Source organism: Channa argus, chromosome 12 (genome assembly GCF_033026475.1).
Source record: "Channa argus isolate prfri chromosome 12, Channa argus male v1.0, whole genome shotgun sequence".
Taxonomy (NCBI): Eukaryota; Metazoa; Chordata; class Actinopteri; order Anabantiformes; family Channidae; genus Channa; species Channa argus.
The window spans coordinates 675,867-694,237 of record NC_090208.1 but is presented as its reverse complement, the minus strand read 5'-3'; the positions used below and the strand labels follow the sequence as shown (position 1 = coordinate 694,237).

General features: G+C 40.7%; 3 protein-coding genes and 1 long non-coding RNA gene across 5 annotated transcripts in view; 2 read left to right on the top strand and 2 right to left on the bottom strand.

The window, feature by feature from the left end:
• LOC137137365 (uncharacterized) overlaps positions 1-18,371 on the bottom strand; it is a 113,010-nt gene that overhangs the window by 8,016 nt on the left and 86,623 nt on the right. The window lies entirely within an intron of this gene.
• On the top strand, positions 195-5,292 carry LOC137137280 (uncharacterized; the record flags this gene model as incomplete). Its single annotated transcript, XM_067523351.1, has 5 exons — positions 195-225; positions 4,302-4,346; positions 4,428-4,700; positions 4,798-5,034; positions 5,135-5,292. Coding segments are annotated over exons 1-5 (744 nt in total), but the record flags the coding sequence as incomplete, so codon positions are not given.
• Positions 5,298-12,246, top strand: LOC137137367 (uncharacterized). 2 transcript variants are annotated; one of them, XR_010915713.1, is made up of 5 exons: positions 5,298-5,359; positions 6,219-6,293; positions 7,383-7,448; positions 8,728-8,767; positions 12,052-12,246. It is a non-coding gene; the product is annotated as an uncharacterized lncRNA (long non-coding RNA). The 2 variants fall into 2 exon arrangements; XR_010915712.1 differs by having other exon boundaries at positions 5,300-5,359; positions 8,723-8,767; positions 12,052-12,226.
• On the bottom strand, positions 12,335-18,336 carry LOC137137361 (uncharacterized). The gene is made up of 6 exons (XM_067523539.1): positions 18,289-18,336; positions 14,131-14,175; positions 13,777-14,049; positions 13,443-13,679; positions 13,115-13,342; positions 12,335-13,019 (listed from the first exon to the last, which is right to left on the bottom strand). Exons 1-6 carry the CDS (start codon positions 18,317-18,319, stop codon positions 12,955-12,957), a joined length of 879 nt encoding a protein of 292 aa, XP_067379640.1. The 5' UTR covers positions 18,320-18,336; the 3' UTR covers positions 12,335-12,954.

The following is an 18,371-nucleotide window of genomic DNA, read 5'->3' as shown; positions in this document are numbered from 1 at the left end:
AGCCACCTGATGCTGTTTGACACCACATCTGAAATCCATTAAAGTGAATAACCTCACACCCTCCTCTTTATATTCACCATGACATCATCGCGGCAATGTGGAGCTCAGCCAATGATGTGCTGAGTGTTTAAACAGGGAAGTGGTGAAAATAAGGTCTCACTGCTGTTCAGATGTTCAGTCACCATCCAGACAACATGAAAACTCCATCAAACTCTCTGCTTCTCGGTGAGTCAAACACACAAAGATTCATTCATTACAGACAAAACACACATTTGCTGTAACTTAGAGACGAGGGTTCAACTGTAAAACAACTTAACAATACAAGAGGGAAATTTCTTTGCCTTTTTACAGCTGCTCTGATCCAAAGGAAGAAAACAATAGATGTGAAGATAAATGACAAAAGCTTGTCAGTTATATATAACTGGTGTAATGGTTAAACAGTGATTTGAGATGAATGTGACTATAAATCATAACTATCCTGCGTTAGTCCAGTTTCAGTTCTAGACAGCATCCTCCTCTCAGCTACAACATGCAGAGCGTCCAGCTCCATGCCCATAACAGAGCCAGCTTTCCTAATCTGTTTGTCCAGTTGTTAGAATCGACGACCTTTGTTGAAAGATGTTGAAAGACCGGAGCCTCCACAGTAACTTAAGCTGATTCTGGGCTTTTTTTAAATCAACTCCTCTGAAGTGTATTTTCCAGTGTCTTGTCTAAGTGGACTCCAAGTATTTGTAGTGTGTTAAACGTTCATCTCCTCCCTCTTGATAGTGTGAGGAGTAATGAGAGTCCTGTATATTAAGTCCTCCACCAGTTCCTTTGTTCTGTTGATCTTGAGCTACAGATAATTAGACCCACACCATTTCACTAAACTATCCACAGCTGATGTGTACTGTGATGTCTCCAGTCTGAATCCTACAAACGTTATCAGAGACCTTCTGAAGGTGGCAGGACTCTGAGTTGTGGCTAAAGTCTGAGGTATACAGAGTAAAGAGAACGAGGAGAAAGGAAGACAGAACTGTCCCCTGTGCTGCAGACTGCAGTGTCACAGGGTTTTAAATGTTGGACGATTGGTCAGTGCCAGTGTTTATTTATTGCATTGTTATGTTTTCTAGCTCATATTTTTATGGCTCTATATGCATGTTTTCATTGTGAACTTGACACTACAGTGACAGACGTTTAATGGTAACCACCTGGTGCTGGCACACACTCGTTGTGAGAACTGTGGCACCACTGGGTGACATGAGGAGGCCATGTGACAGGAAATACCCACCCAACCTCCCTGCAGAACTCACCACCCTTTCTTAAGTTGTGGCTGGTCAAAGAAGGTGCTGGATGAACTCCAGAACCAGGCTCTCAAAAGCCTTCATAATGTGACCTGTCACCACCACTGGCCTGTAATCATTGCCTGGAGTCTGTGAGCAACATGTTTCACATGACAGCTTCCTCCAGCTCCCTCACTGTTGATGTGCAACAGGTTTGCAGGTGCTAACACACTAATAACAGCCATTACACTGTCGTGGATAAACTCAGACCACAACAAGTTCATATATTAACAAACTAGATTTAGTCTACGATGGTACAGAGAGATTCCAATTTGTATCAGACAGGATGAAAAACGCAATCAGTCAAAAGAAGCATCAGTCAGAAAGACAAAAAGTAAGAGCAAAAAAGAGCAAATAGAGAGAGAGTGAGCCAATAGAAACCAAGACTCTTATAGTCTTCTGCAAAAAAACCCTTCACGTCACATCTTTCACTAAGTCTCCACTGTCTCCACCTTAGCAACAGTTCTTAGGGACAAACACCAGGTCCTCCTGACCCTCTCTGTTATGACACACACACACACACACTCACACACTCACAATAGCTTCCTGTCTCCAGTAAACAACCTACGAGTATACTACTTACAAATACTCCTTCATTCCTACATGTACTATAACTTATATATTATATTAAAGATTAAGTCTTATAAAATAATCTCTAACCACTACAACACAAATCACTAACACATCTCTCTCAACAGGCACTTTTCCAACCTCATTCAAACAGGCTCAGATCTCCCACTGCATAAGGAGCCTTCTCTTGATCCCTCCCTTGTGGAGAATTACAGACCCGTCTCTCTTCTTCCATTTGTGGCCAAGTCCATGAACCGAGTGGTCTTCAATCCACTCTCAGACTTTCTTTCCAAGAACAACCTCCTCGATGTCAACCAGTCTGGCTTCCAGAGGGGTCACTCCACAGAAACAACACTCCTGACAGTTGTGGAATCTCTGTGGGATGTGAAAACCACATGTCAATCTATCTGTAGCCACTAGCTCTTCTTGTCCACTCTCTCTGACTTGAACATCTCTGGATCAGCTCTAGCCTGGGTTCGGTCTTACCTATCTTACCTTCAAGGTATCCTGGCAGGGGAATGTTTCTCACTCTCATAGCCTCTCTAGCAATGTGCCACAGGGCTCAGTTTCTGTTCAAAAAAACCCCAATTATTCTTTTTGCTCTTTCTTGCATCTCATGAAACGGAAACACTTCTTCTGACAGGACTTTGCTTTGATGTTTTCACCTTGACTTAGATTTTTGCTGCCTTGTACCTCACTTGTAAGTCACTTTGTAAGTCATTTAAGACTAGCTTCCTATCAGTCACATGGACTCAGCAAGGTGCAAATCACATGGCAACATAAATCTTTCATCACCTTATATAATTATGCCTTACAACATATTACACATTCATCGTAATGTGTGTAGCAGATCTTATCTGCTATTCACAAATCGTGTCCTCTTCTCAGTGAAAACGTTATCATCCCCTAACTCACCCTTACTGGGTTTCATCAAATTTGGTCAAGAATCTCTAACTCAAATACGAAGCTGCACTGGGATTAAAATCCAGCCCTGGACATTTGCCCAGATAGGCCAGAGAGTAAATCCTGGTAAATGCTGTAGATTCTATTTTAGCACTGAATCAGCTTTTTGATAAAGCTTATAGTTAGTTATAGTTATGCTGCCATAGGCTTAGACTGCTGGGGGACCCACCCCCCAATGCACTGAGCTCCTTTCCTCCTCTTGACCATCTCTCCTCTCACCCTGCAATTGTCACCACTGTATGTCATTAACTCTGTGTGTTCTCTCCCGTAGTTGTCTTTGTCCTCCTCTGTCCCCCTCTCTCTGTTCCTTTCTGCAGGTGTCCCCCGGCTTTGAAGCTGTGTGTCTTCCAGCGTGAAGCTACTGGTCCTACCAATCTGCCTGATGTTTTGTTGTTGCTTTTTGTTGCTCTGTTCTTTTCTCTCTTCACTTTCCACTCACCCCAACCGGTCGAGGCAGATGGTCGTCCACCCTGAGCCTGGTTCTGCTGGAGGTTTCTTCCATTAAAGGGAGTTTTTCCTCTCCACTGTTGTCTATAGCTTGTTAAGGGGGGATTGTTGGGTTCTCTCTATATATCTTTATAATCTTGACTTTATTCTGTAAAGTGTCTTGAGAGCTTTGTTGTGAGTTTGTGTGTGTTTGTTGTCTCCTACTTCATCTAAATCTTTCCAGAATTTCTCATTCTCTTCTAACTCACATCCTACCTGTGGTTCATAACCACTAACAACATTGAACATCACACCTTCAATTTCCAGCTTCAGACTCATCAACCTGTCTGATACTCTTTTCACCTCTAGAACATTCCTCACAAAATCCTCTTTCAGGATAACTCCTACTCCATTTCTCCTCCTATCTGACCCATGGTAGAACAACTTGAACCCTGCTCCTAAGCTTCTAGCCTTGCTACCTTTCCACCTGGTCTCCTGGACACACAGTATATCCACCTTCCTCCTCTCCTTCTTCGACCAACAGTAGCCCAATTTCCACTGGTACCCTGTAGGTCAACAGCACCGGTGGCGGTGGTTGTTAACCTGGGCCCTGACAGATCCGGTATGGAAGTCATTGTCACGATTCACATGTTAATTTGGTTAATTCAGATGTCCTTCCTGACACAACCCTCTGCATTTATCCATAATTAGGACTGACACAAGAAGGCACTGGCTTGTGCCCCGTTGCGGTTGCATTCCACACTTTCCATATGGCTGCAGCTAAAGTTATTGCTATAGACAGGAGTGTGTGTATTTTAGTAAAGGTATAATTTAGCTCCATGTTATTCTTTTTCATTTCTCATTGTAGAATCTCAAAAAGTAAAAAGACTTTTCTTTGTATCAATGCTGTGGATACATATATCTTGTTTGAATGAACTTCATTTCAACTATCTCTACACAAACCTGATCAGGGGCTTTACTGACCTCTGACCTTCAGTGACCTGTGTCCTCCTGTTCCAGGTGTGTCTGTCCTCCTGCTGCTGTGTGGACTCACTGTTTCTGCAGGTGAGATGATGGACGTGAAAACAATCACTGACACTCCAACAATACACAGACATTTAATCTGTCTGTCTGTGTGTCCTCCAGTCTATCTGAATGTCAGCCCAAACCTTCAGCAGTTCTTCACCAGAGGTCCTCCAGTATCTCTGAGTTGTGTAGGAGAAGGACAGACAGTTGATGGATGGACAGTGAAGAGGACCAGAGAGGGACAGACTGAGCAGTGTGGAGCAGACAATCAAGACTTTGAAGTTTCCTCTTCTTCCACTTGTGTTCTTAGTCTCACAACTACTTTCATTGAAGTTTACTTGTGTGAAACCAGTTTAGGAAAGAGGAGCAACCAGGTCACCATCACTGTAACTGGTACAAAACTGGTTTCATCCTGTCAGCTGCAACATAATACCTTTACGTGACTTTGTTGTTGTAACTGTCTCTATGTGTCTCTGTGTGTGTTCTTCAGATAAAGATCTGATCTTGGAGATCCCTGCACTTCCTGTGATGACAGGAAGTAATGTCACTCTGCATTGTAGAAATAAGAATAGTGGCATAGTCACTGCTTATTTCTATAAGAATGAAACCTGCACTGATTTAAAATCAGAGCACATCATCAGTAAAGTGCAACAGTCTGATGAAGGTTTCTACTCATGTGCTACTGATAAGTCTGGAAAATCTCCTCAGAGCTGGCTGAGGGTCAGAGGTCAGGACACTGACAACACTTCCTGTTTAAAGATATGAACTAACCTGCTGACCTGATAATAAACTGATCATTGAACCAGATTCTCCTCCTCTGTCTACAGATCCTCCTACAACCTCTGATTCTCACACCACCACGTCATCTGGATCCTCTGGTGCAGACATCACCACTTCCTACACTGCTGTAGCATTTATAAATACTGATCCTCCGGCCTTATTCTCTCTCCCTCCCTCACTCCTTATCCCAGTTGCAGTGGTGGCCCCTGTCGCATTTCTGGTTCTCCTGGTTTTGGTTGTGGTTGGACTGTGGCTGTGGAGGAAACAACCAGGTATGAAAAGAGTCTTTGCTGATATAAACAAACTGGAACTATACTTATCAATGAGTGTAATCCAGTCAGCAGGTCTGAACTAGAATTACAACTTGTGTCATAGTCACGTCAAGACGCTTTACAGAATAAAGTCAAGATTAGAAAGATGTATAGAGAGAACCCAACAATTCCCCCTTGAACAAGCCATAGGCAACAGTGGACCATCTGCCTTGGCAGATAGGCAGAATCGAACATCTGCCTTGACCGGTTTGGGTGAGTGGAAAGTGAAGAGAGACAAGAAAAAAGCAACAAAAAGCAACAACAAAACATCGGGCAGGTTGAAAGGACGCTGGAAAACACATATTTCCAAAGCCGGGGACACCTGCAGAAAGGGACAGAGCGAGGGAGACAGAAAAGGACAAAGACAACCAGAATATCTTTCACTCCTTAGACTTTCCAGCATGAAATGTGGAGCTTGTTTATTCTAAGGTTAACAAGATGTCAGAATAACACCTTTGTCCTGAACAGAGCAATCATACTTTGACAACACCTGCTTGTGTATCGTTTTTGCTTCAAAGAAGTTCACCTTTACATATTCATCTGTACCAATCGTGAGGAGTTTCCATGATTTTGTTCTTAGTGGGTCAATAGTTCACAACCAGCAGTTCATGTGTCCTTCAATCTAACAGGGCTGCAGAGAGATTTCTGCACAGACAAATAACTGTTTCCCCTTCTGAGTTACAGACATGTCCCAATGCAGCCAGAGGAGATCACTGTTCTTAATGATGACAGACTGTCTGATGTTTAATTTTAAAAAAAGACCTTGTGGATGTTTATCAATATTTGTGTTTAATTTTTTGTTTGTTTCCCCTTCTCTCAGGAAGAAACAGTTCTTCTCCACCAATGGATGTGACTTATGCTGATGTTACCATCAGAGAGAGACTCAAAAGGGGAGGTAGGCCGTACAAAGGTCTTCCACCAATCTCACAGTTGTTGGTTTGATCCCTGGCTCCTCCAGACACATGTTGAAGTGTTCTTGAGCAAGACACACTGGACCCCAACTTAGTTGCTCCCGGTAACCGTTGGCCAGCTGCATAGCAGCTTCCCCATCGGTGTGTGAGTATGATTGTGAATAAGAAGCAGTGTAAAGTGCTTTGAGTGTCAATAGGTAGAAAAGTTCTACATAAGTGCAGAACATTTACCATTTACGTGTGTGTGTGTGTGTGTTAAGGATCTTCCCTCACAATCAATCTTCAATTACAGACACTGGCTACAGTGAAACTTAGTGTTTATTAGTGAACATGAAGCCATGTTTGTCATTATAACCAATAAATGCTGCATCAGCACTGGTTAAACATTAGAAGCTGCTGAATTTTCTACACTCATACTTCCTAAAGACAATAAATGATAATGTTGGAATTTAGCTCTAAAAACTACATAAGATGGAAAAAACAACACCATTAATTCTGTCAGCTCCTTTTTTTTTCTTTGTTTTTTACCTTTTTAGTATCCTAGTTAGTGTTCTCATCACCCTCTAAATGTCCTGTTTTTTCTTTACACACTTTATACACTTAAGCTGTATTCTGCAGGATACTTTCTGAAGTGTTTATCATAGTGTACGTGATAAAAGCAGCTTCTGTATTTCCACTCTGTAAAATCATAGTATTGCTGATGGTGTATTATGTTGTGGGCCATGTATCATTTTCAACCCTAAAGCAGGTTTTATTCTGCTCTGGTCCTGTAAATTTTCAAATCCTTTAAAGCCGAATTAAGTTAACTTAAATAGTCCAAAATCACACATTTGTCTCAGTCACATTTACAATTGGTATAGCAATGATTTAGACCTTTCAAATTCCTTGGGAGAAAAACTTATAAAAGAGAGAGCATCAGAGGGGCAGAGATGTCCAAAAGGTGTTATGTGTAAAGAATCATGGACAACCAGAAAGACAAGATTTGATATTACTGTCACTTTATGCAACTACAGTTCATAGAAAAATACCATACTTTTTCTTCTATATAAGCCTATTCTGTTTCTCTCTTCCAGGTCCTAATGAGGTGACTTATGGTGAGGTTGTGATTACAAATCAGAGAAAGGCTGGCATGAAAGCTGGTAATCACATACACAGACAAACATTCATATGTCTACTTTTACGTATCTAAGAAAAAATGCCTGGGAGGTAAAATCTGACCTAGTAGTCTCTGAATTCCTGTAATTCTTCCTGGTCCACAATGTCTAAAAAGGAGAATAAACTCTTTTGGTTGCATTCTTTTCTAGTAAGTCAGACAACAATATTTCTCTAAGTTTAACCGAGTGGTATGAGTGTAAACACAACCATAAAAAGTTTAATAAAACAGTAGTTAGACAAACTGGATGTTGTATTGCAGGATTTTGTCAGAAAGCAGTTTATGGCATATGTGCAACTTTCCATTTACATGAATTATCAACATTTACTCAGTTGTATTAAACCTGTCTGAGAAAATTAGCACATACATTATTGTGATTAATTTGGAGTTAACAATAGGGCTGCAGACCACATGCAAAAACTGTTTAATTAGCTGGTCTGTCCTGTGTCCTATGTGAACAGGTTGGTCTGTTTCAGCAGCTGCCTTAATGTAAAGGTTAATAACTAGGTGCTATAGTTTTTAGGGGTCTAAAATATTGACTTATAAATCCATAGTAGATGTTCACTGGCCCATAAGATCGAACCTGAAACAGACCCAACATGCACAAATTCATTTTCAGGAAAGAGGGATCAGGTCTAGTGGGAAGCCAATCCTGGTTAAGGTTATTATGGCCAAATTATCATATGCATTTACAGGCAGAATTATGAATAAATTGAAACTTTTCTCAACCAGCTCTAAGATGGTTTAAATCACACCTGGACTGGAGACAGCAGTGTGTTTAACTTAACTGTCTGAAATCACCACTTCAAAAAGGTTCAATATTGGGATCCTTACTTTTCTTACAGGTTTCCATTGGAAAAAAAAATGTATTCAAGTGCATAACAGTTGATAAAATATTAAAGTGAAGATGTGAAGACAAGAGGGGCAGTGAGTGGGAACTGTTTGAAGGTGCAGAACTACTTTAGTTCAGTTGTCTTTTACAGTTAACACATATGGAGCACAATACCTTAAGATTTAAATTCACAATCAGAACTCACAGTTTTTAATATAAAGATGGAACAACAACAGTGATGTGAACACTGACAAGCTTTGTTGGTTTTGACAGCATGGGCTGCTCAGTTGTAGTGATGTTTAGTTGTATTGCCCCTATAAAAATAAATAAAATATTTTTAAAAATGTATATACACATACTGTACATGTAAGTGATTATCAGCTGTGATAATGAGATACAGAAACTCTCTCTGTGCATTTGTGTTGCAGAGCAGCCATCTGATCCAGATGTTCTTTATTCATCAGTGAGAGCAGGTAACATCACATGTAAATGTGTCAAACTGTATGTGTGTGTCAATGAATGTGATAAAATATGATTTATAAATAAGAGAAACAATTAACTGACAGTGATTTTTGACTGGTTAGGAAAAGAGCAAACGAATGGAGCACTTCGCCATTTTCAGCCTTAATTGTAGCCTTGTGTCCATGTAGGCTGCTGATATCGTAAATTCATTGCCAAAATGCTCCTTTAAAAGCTCCCTGGCCCTTTGATATAATCTTGGATTGGTTCCATATGAAAGCAACTTTGCACCATCTCCCCTGGTTGTCCACTTATGTACCGCTCTAAAAGGTAGAGCTGATCTCTGTCATCAGCCGATTTATTCTCCAAACTGTGTTCGAATACTTTAATGAAGAGTCTATAGTCTAGAACATGGGTCAACATGGAGGCACCTGTGTAACATCACATAACTGTCATAGAATTACTACTTCTTACTGTGTGTGAAATGACCATGTTTGACTTTGAGCTGGACGAAGTCAATGTAACCCACTTTGGATTCGGCGTCATGCGGATGTTTTCCATCATTTGAAATGGGCTGATTTGTTTGAAAGTTGACGGCGATATGATCACCACTGTCCATGGGGACGATTTGTTAGTAGTGATGTTTGAGAAGATTAGATTTTTTAAACAACGTTTTTTTGTGGAATACCTGATGCGGCCCAGTCACACCCAGACTCTGCCTCCGGCGGCCTCCAGGTAATTTGAGTTTGAGACCCCTGGTCTAGAAGATCTCCACTAAAGTTAGGAACCATTTAAGGAGGTTGAGCATAACACCTGTGGTGTTTGAATATCAGTTAAATCATTGTTGACCTTTTAAAACTGGAAAATGGTTAACAGCATTTGCTTGGAAATCAGTGATAAGTCTCTGCCTTTACACTCCCACTGTATCCAGCACCAAAACACCCCATAACAGGTTCATAACTTTATTCCTCACACTTTATAGTCGCATTGACAGGCACTTTGTCCCTTGCATATGTTGTCTGTGGCTGACTAAGATTGAAGTTGTCATTGCTGATGTTTGCTACAGAGCGAACAGAACTGTATTTCCTGGATCTCCTTGAGGATGCTGCAGACACACTGTCTTCAGGACTTACACTGTTATTTGGCCTACTTGCATCCTCAATGCGCTGATGTGCCTCTTTAACCCAACGGACAACAGTTTCATCACCAAATGACCTAAATGAACTTGCCTTCAGCTCAAACCAGTCTTGGTGATCGCTATTCACATTCTCTTGTGATTTAAGCTTATGGAGTAATTCTTTGACTGAGATATTTATGTTACAAAACTTACCAAACGGTTGAACTCTGTCAACAGTTTGATTTCCACCGCCTCCACGCAGCCATCATCCTCCATTAAACGGTGCATCTTGCTCTTTTGTTTTCCCAGTTGGTCCAACTTGACCTTTCGTGTCCATCAGACTTTGCAATGATTTCTCTATGGCCTTGAGACTTGGCTTTGCCTGTCGTTTTCCACATTAGCTGGATCAATTTCTCTTTCCATTATTCTCTGAGTTGTGTTTAGCCCGTGTGGAGAGGGTTTCTTACCAATGTAGAGGTGATCTTACTCGAATCTGATGGTCCAGCAAATACTTTACTTCGGAGATTGTTGTATGATGAACATTGAAGATTTATTTTGTTCGCTTCTTAACTTAACCGATGGCGGATCAATGGTACATACAAGTTTAAGTACAGTAATCTCACAAGTACGTTCACAGTTTCATCAAAAAGCTTCTCAAAGTATGTCTGAACTCACTGAACTCAGTAAGAAACTTTCACTTCCACCTTGTAGTCAGTTTCTGTGCTCAGTTACCGTGTCACGTCTGCTCTCTTCAGTAGCTGAACTGAACTCTCGTGTAACAAAATCATTGCTATGCATTGTTTCCTTGACAGCAAACATAAAAGGTAAACTACAAGGGCAACCACAAAGCCATATGATGTCACTAATAACGTCATCAGTACACATAAATATAAAACAATACACGACATAAACAAAAAACAGAGGAAACCCTGGTTAACTCATACACAAGTGTTTTAATGATAATTAATAAACCTTAAACATGTCTCTCCCTCTTGTTCTCATGTTTACTCTTTTTTGTTGTTGTTTCTTTATGCAAGGAGCAAAGTGCCATAATAATTAACGTAACATGAAAGAATACAAATGTAGGCTGTATCCATGTAGCTGAGCTCAGTTGTTTAGATTAATAACCTAAGTTTACCACAGACAGAAAATTTACACTGCTACAACTTCAACATGCAAAAAATATGCAACACTATTTGGAGAAAATACATGGATCCTGCTGCATGATGCCCACAGATACTTTCTACAGTTTGAAAAAAGGAGCTACATTCCACTGCATATTAGGCTGATCCAGATGAGACAATGTTTGAAAGCTGCCAGACAGTGACATATGATAAGGACAAAGTTAGACTCAGTCACAGTTTGATGTGGATGTGCAGAGTGTGCTACAGCCCACTTTCACTGACAGTTTATGTGCTATGGAAGCTGCATCACCAAAGACAGTATCAATACACCTTAGTGCCCCATCCTCCCTCTGTGTGATGTCATGTTGTATTCAGAGAGCACTGAAATTCATCTTCAAACCAACTTTACTGCAGTGAAACCACAAGCATCCCATCTTAATTAGAACAAGAATTATCCATTCCAACGACTTCATAATTGTGGCCACTGGATATATTTTCCTCCAGTGGGGGCTTAGTAGTTTAAAAAAATGGCAGACATTTAAGGTGGCTTTGGATGTTCTAATCAAAGAAATGTCAATATTTCACAGGCATTAAATTATATAGTATTTTACTGTTATATACATGAATAATTAAAGGTTTTACATTAAGTTAGATTTATTTTAAACTAGCCAAATGTTACTGCCTTGACACTAAGTGAAGCTAAATTACATTTTGTCAGGTAATGACAGATGAGCATTTTATTAAAGTTATGTGTTAGTAAGATGGTGAATCATAATCAGTATTTTTTACACCTGAATAGAAAATCTACATTTGTATTGTTCAACTGTTTAATGTAAACCTGCTGAAAGCACTTTCATATGAATGTAGGGCTTCAGTCTATAAAAAAGCCAAACTCTTGCTCCCTGGGGTGAGGATTTCATTAAAAAGACAAAGGTCAAAACTTTTTTTTAATTTTTTCTGTGAATTGTTAAGATAAAATCACTAGCAGTGCCAGGTGATGTGACTAATAAGTGTTAATAAGTACAATAGTGTAATAATTATGTTTTCTTGTTGGCAGGGTATTGAAGGGGACCAGACGAGTTACATCTGCCACTGATTCTTCTGTGTTCTGATTAGGAAAACCTTACTTTATTTTGTTCATGACATTCCTCATTTAGCCTCTAATTGTCAGCTGTGTCTGGATTATTCTGTAATGCATTGCTACAGAAAATGTTTCACCACTTTCAATGTTTAAAGTCAATGAAATAATCATTTGTAAAACTTTTATTTTCACTGAACCCAAATAAAGCAGAAATGTGTTACATGTTGAAACAGAAAACATATTAAATTTCTATATAAATTACTTGAGTTTCCAGTCCAGAGCTGCTCAGCCTTTTCTGTTCTCATCTGAGAGACTTAAATTTTAATTAATTAACATCAGTTCAACAGTACAATAATTACTATAATCTGCTGAGCCAAGGAAAAACGGGATTGATCCGAGTTGATCTTCTTGTCAGATTGATTCACTTTTCTACATTTTTACCTAATAACACTTCAAAGGTAAATTTGATAAATGACTTGATTCAGCAGAGCATGTTGGAAAGTAAAACACTACAATGGCAACTTACAAAAGATGTTAGACTTTTTTTGACAATGACAACACTTCTAACATGCTTTTGTTATGATTTCCCTCATCTCCTGTAATCTCTCCAAAATCACATCAGCCACACACACTGGGTGAAAAATTTTCTGAAAAAGATTGGTTGAGCAGTTCTTCAAAAATAAAGCTGCAAATCATCGTTACATTTTATTACACCTGCATGACTGCTGTGTGGGGATTCTTGACAACACTATTAATTTAGTAAATAAAACTTTTGTCTATTAAAATTTTTAACTCAGTAGAACTTAGTTGGGGATATTCAGATTGATCTATAAATATGCATCATTATTGTGCAGCTCTGAGAAAATGCTCAGTGGTAAGTTAAGCAATGATGTCGTCATAGTCTTTGTCACTATTGGTCATCTCCATCTCAGCTGGTTTGTGTCCTGTGCATAGAAAGAAAAAGTTATGATGGTTTCACAGGTTTAAAAAAAAAACGCTTGATTACAATGCAGTGTGGTTCGTCGTGTTTGTTTGCTACCTGTCTTCCTGCTGCAACAGCTCAGCGCCATCAGGATGGTGCAGATGAAGTATGGACAGAAGACAAGAAGATGGAGGCAAAGTCGGACCAAAGACAGAGGGGAAATAGGAGAGGAGGGGGCTGGAGGATCAGTATTTATAAATGCTACAGCAGTGTAGGAAGTGGTGATATCTGCACCAGAGGATCCAGATGACGTGGTGGTGTGAGGATCAGAGGTTGGAGGAGGATCTGTAGACAGAGGAGGAGAATCTGGTTCAATGATCAGTTTATTATCAGGTCAGCAGGTTAGTTCATATCTTTAAACAGGAAGTGTTGTCAGTGTCCTGACCTCTGACCCTCAGCCAGCTCTGAGGAGAGTTTCCAGACTTATCAGTAGCACATGAGTAGAGACCTTCATCAGACTGTTGCACTTTACTGATGATGTGCTCTGATTTTAAATCAGTGCAGGTTTCATTCTTATAGAAATAAGCAGTGACTATGCCACTATTTTTATTTCTACAACGCAGAGTGACATCACTTCCTGTCATCACAGGAAGTGCAGGGATCTCCAAGATCAGATCTTTATCTGAAGAACACACACAGAGACACATAGAGACAGTTACAACAACAAAGTCACGTAAAGGTATTATGTTGCAGCTGACAGGATGAAACCAGTTTTGTACCAGTTACAGTGATGGTGACCTGGTTGCTCCTCTTTCCTAAACTGGTTTCACACAAGTAAACTCCAATGAAAGTAGTTGTGAGACTAAGAACACAAGTGGAAGAAGAGGAAACTTCAAAGTCCTGATGGTCTGCTCCACACTGCTCAGTCTGTCCCTCTCTGGTCCTCTTCACTGTCCATCCATCAACTGTCTGTCCTTCTCCTACACAACTCAGAGATACTGGAGGACCTCTGGTGAAGAACTGCTGAAGGTTTGGACTGACATTCAGATAGACTGGAGGACACACAGACAGACAGAGTAAATGTGTGTGTATTGTTGGAGTGTCAGTGATTGTTTTCACCTCCATCATCTCACCTGCAGAAACAGTGAGTCCACACAGCAGCAGGAGGACAGACACACCTGGAACAGGAGGACACAGGTCACTGAAGGTCAGAGGTCAGTAAAGCCCCTGATCAGGTTTGTGTAGAGATAGTTGAAATGAAGTTCATTCAAACAAGATATATGTATCCACAGCATTGATACAAAGAAAAGTCTTTTTACTTTGTGTGATTCTACAATGAGAAATCAAAAAGAATAACGTGGAGCTAAATTATACCTTTACTAAAATACACACACTCGTGTCTATAGCAATAACTTTAGCTGCAGCCATATGGAAAGTGTGGAATGCAACCGCAAGGGGGCACAAGCCAGTGCCTTCTTGTGTCAGTCCTAATTATGGATAAATGCAGAGGGTTGTGGCAGGAAGGGCATCCGACGTAAAACACATGCCAAATCAAACATGCGAATCGTGACAATGACTTCCATACCAGATCGCTCGGGGCCCGGGTTAACAACGACCGCCACCGGTGCTGTTGACCTGCAGTGTACAGGTGGAAATTGGACTACTGTTGGTCGAAGACGAAGAAGAAGAGGAGGAAGGTGTGTTCGTAGGCAGAGAGAGAAGAGGAAAACTAAGAATGTAGGACTGACAGTAGGGACTTTGAATGTTGGGACTATGACAGGGAAGGACAGAGAGTTGGTTGACATGATGCAGAGAAGGAAGGTGGACATACTGTGTGTCCAGGAGACCAGGTGGAAAGGTAGCAAGGCTAGAAGCTTAGGAGCAGGGTTCAAGTTGTTCTACCATGGGTCAGATAGGAAGAGAAATGGAGTAGGAGTTATCCTGAAAGAGGAGTTTGTGAGGGATGTTCTAGACGTGAAAAGAGTATCAGACAGGTTGATGAGTCTGAAGCTGGAAGTTGAGGGTGTCATGTTCAATGTTGTTAGTGGTTATGAACCACAGGTAGGATGTGAGTTAGAAGAGAAGGAGAAATTCTGGAACGATTTAGATGAAGTAGAAGACAACAAACACACACAAACTCACAACAAAGTCATCTCAAGACACTTTACAGAATAAAGTCAACACTATAAAGATGTATAGAAAAAACCCAACAATTCCCCCTTGAACAAGCCATAGACAACAGTGGAGAGGAAAAACTCCCTTTAAGGAAGAAACCTCCAGCAGAACCAGGCTCAGGGTGGACGACCATCTGCCTTGACGGGTTGGGGTGAGTGGAAAGGGAAGAAACCAGAGAAGGACAAAGACAACTACTGGAGAAAACACACAGAGTCAATGACATACAGTGGTGACAATTGTGGGGTGAGAGGAGAGGAGAGAGGGTCAAGAGGAGGAAAGGAGCTCAGTGCATTGGGGGGTGGGTCCCCCAGCAGTCTAAGCCTATAGCAGCATAACTATAACTAACTATAAGCTTTATTAAAGAGCTGAATCTGTGCTAAAATAGAATCTGTACAGCATTTACACTCTGGCCTATGTGGGCAAATGTCCAGGGCTGGATTTTATTCCCAGTGCAGCTTCGTATTTGAGTTAGAGATTCTTGACCAAATTTGATGAAACCCAGTAAGGGTGAGTTAGGGGATGATAACGTTTTCACTGAGAAGAGGAAACGATTTGCGAATAGCAGATAAGATCTGCTACACACATTACAATGAATGTGTAATATGTTGTAAGGCATAATTATATAAGGTGATGAAAGATTTATGTTGCCATGTGATTTGCACCTTGCTCAGTCCATGTGACTGATAGGAAGCTTTAAAATCATTTAAATTGACATTTAGTCTTAAATTAATTACAAAGTGACTTACAAGTGAGGTACAAGGCAGCAAAAATCAGAGTCAGGGAGAAAACATTAAAGCAAAGTCCTGTCAGAAGAAGTGTTTCCGTTTCATGAGACGCAAAAAAGAACAGAAACTGAGTCGTACGGCACATCGCTAGAGAGGCTATGAGAGTGAGAAACATTCCCCTGCCAGGATACCTTGAAGGTAAGATAGGTAAGACCGAACCCAGGCTAGAGCTGATCCAGAGATGTCCAAGTCAGAGAGTGGGGACAAGAAGAGCTAGTGGTTCACACTGTTAAAGGCTACAGATAGATTGACATGTGGTTTTCACATCCCACAGAGATTCCACAACTGTCAGGAGTGTTGTTTCTGTGGAGTGACCCCTCTGAAAGCCAGACTGGTTGACATCGAGGAGGTTGTTCTTGGAAAGAAAGTCTGAGAGTGGATTGAAGACCACTCGGTCCATGGACTTGGCCAGAAATGGAAGAAGAGAGACGGGTCTGTAATTCTCCACAAGGGAGGGATCAAGAGAAGGCTCCTTATGCAGTGGGAGATCTGAGCTTGTTTGAATGAGGTTGGAAAAGTGCCTGTTGAGAGAGATGTGTTAGTGATTTGTGTTGTAGTGGTTAGAGATTATTTTATAAGACTTAATCTTTAATATAATATATAATACATATGTTTTATTACATGTAGGGATGAAGGAGTTTTTGTAAGTAGTATACTCGTAGGTTGTTTACTGGAGACAGGAAGCTATTGTGTGTGTGTGAGTGTGTGTGTGTGTGTGTGTGTGTGTCATAACAGAGAGGGTCAGGAGGACCTGGTGTTTGTCCCTAAGAACTGTTGCTAAGGTGGAGACAGTGGAGACTTAGTGAAAGATGTGACGTGAAGGGTTTTTTTGCAGAAGACTATAAGAGTCTTGGTTTCTATTGGCTCACTCTCTCTCTATTTGCTCTTTTTTGCTCTTACTTTTTGTCTTTCTGACTGATGCTTCTTTTGACTGATTGCGTTTTTCATCCTGTCTGATACAAATTGGAATCTCTCTGTACCATCGTAGACTAAATCTAGTTTGTTAATATATGAACTTGTTGTGGTCTGAGTTTATCCACGACAGTGTAATGGCTGTTATTAGTGTGTTAGCACCTGCAAACCTGTTGCACATCAACAGTGAGGGAGCTGGAGGAAGCTGTCATGTGAAACATGTTGCTCACAGACTCCAGGCAATGATTACAGGCCAGTGGTGGTGACAGGTCACATTATGAAGGCTTTTGAGAGCCTGGTTCTGGAGTTCATCCAGCACCTTCTTTGACCAGCCACAACTTAAGAAAGGGTGGTGAGTTCTGCAGGGAGGTTGGGTGGGTATTTCCTGTCACATGGCCTCCTCATGTCACCCAGTGGTGCCACAGTTCTCACAACGAGTGTGTGCCAGCACCAGGTGGTTACCATTAAACGTCTGTCACTGTAGTGTCAAGTTCACAATGAAAACATGCATATAGAGCCATAAAAATATGAGCTAGAAAACATAACAATGCAATAAATAAACACTGGCACTGACCAATCGTCCAACATTTAAAACCCTGTGACACTGCAGTCTGCAGCACAGGGGACAGTTCTGTCTTCCTTTCTCCTCGTTCTCTTTACTCTGTATACCTCAGACTTTAGCCACAACTCAGAGTCCTGCCACCTTCAGAAGGTCTCTGATAACGTTTGTAGGATTCAGACTGGAGACATCACAGTACACATCAGCTGTGGATAGTTTAGTGAAATGGTGTGGGTCTAATTATCTGTAGCTCAAGATCAACAGAACAAAGGAACTGGTGGAGGACTTAATATACAGGACTCTCATTACTCCTCACACTATCAAGAGGGAGGAGATGAACGTTTAACACACTACAAATACTTGGAGTCCACTTAGACAAGACACTGGAAAATACACTTCAGAGGAGTTGATTTAAAAAAAGCCCAGAATCAGCTTAAGTTACTGTGGAGGCTCCGGTCTTTCAACATCTTTCAACAAAGGTCGTCGATTCTAACAACTGGACAAACAGATTAGGAAAGCTGGCTCTGTTATGGGCATGGAGCTGGACGCTCTGCATGTTGTAGCTGAGAGGAGGATGCTGTCTAGAACTGAAACTGGACTAACGCAGGATAGTTATGATTTATAGTCACATTCATCTCAAATCACTGTTTAACCATTACACCAGTTATATATAACTGACAAGCTTTTGTCATTTATCTTCACATCTATTGTTTTCTTCCTTTGGATCAGAGCAGCTGTAAAAAGGCAAAGAAATTTCCCTCTTGTATTGTTAAGTTGTTTTACAGTTGAACCCTCGTCTCTAAGTTACAGCAAATGTGTGTTTTGTCTGTAATGAATGAATCTTTGTGTGTTTGACTCACCGAGAAGCAGAGAGTTTGATGGAGTTTTCATGTTGTCTGGATGGTGACTGAACATCTGAACAGCAGTGAGACCTTATTTTCAC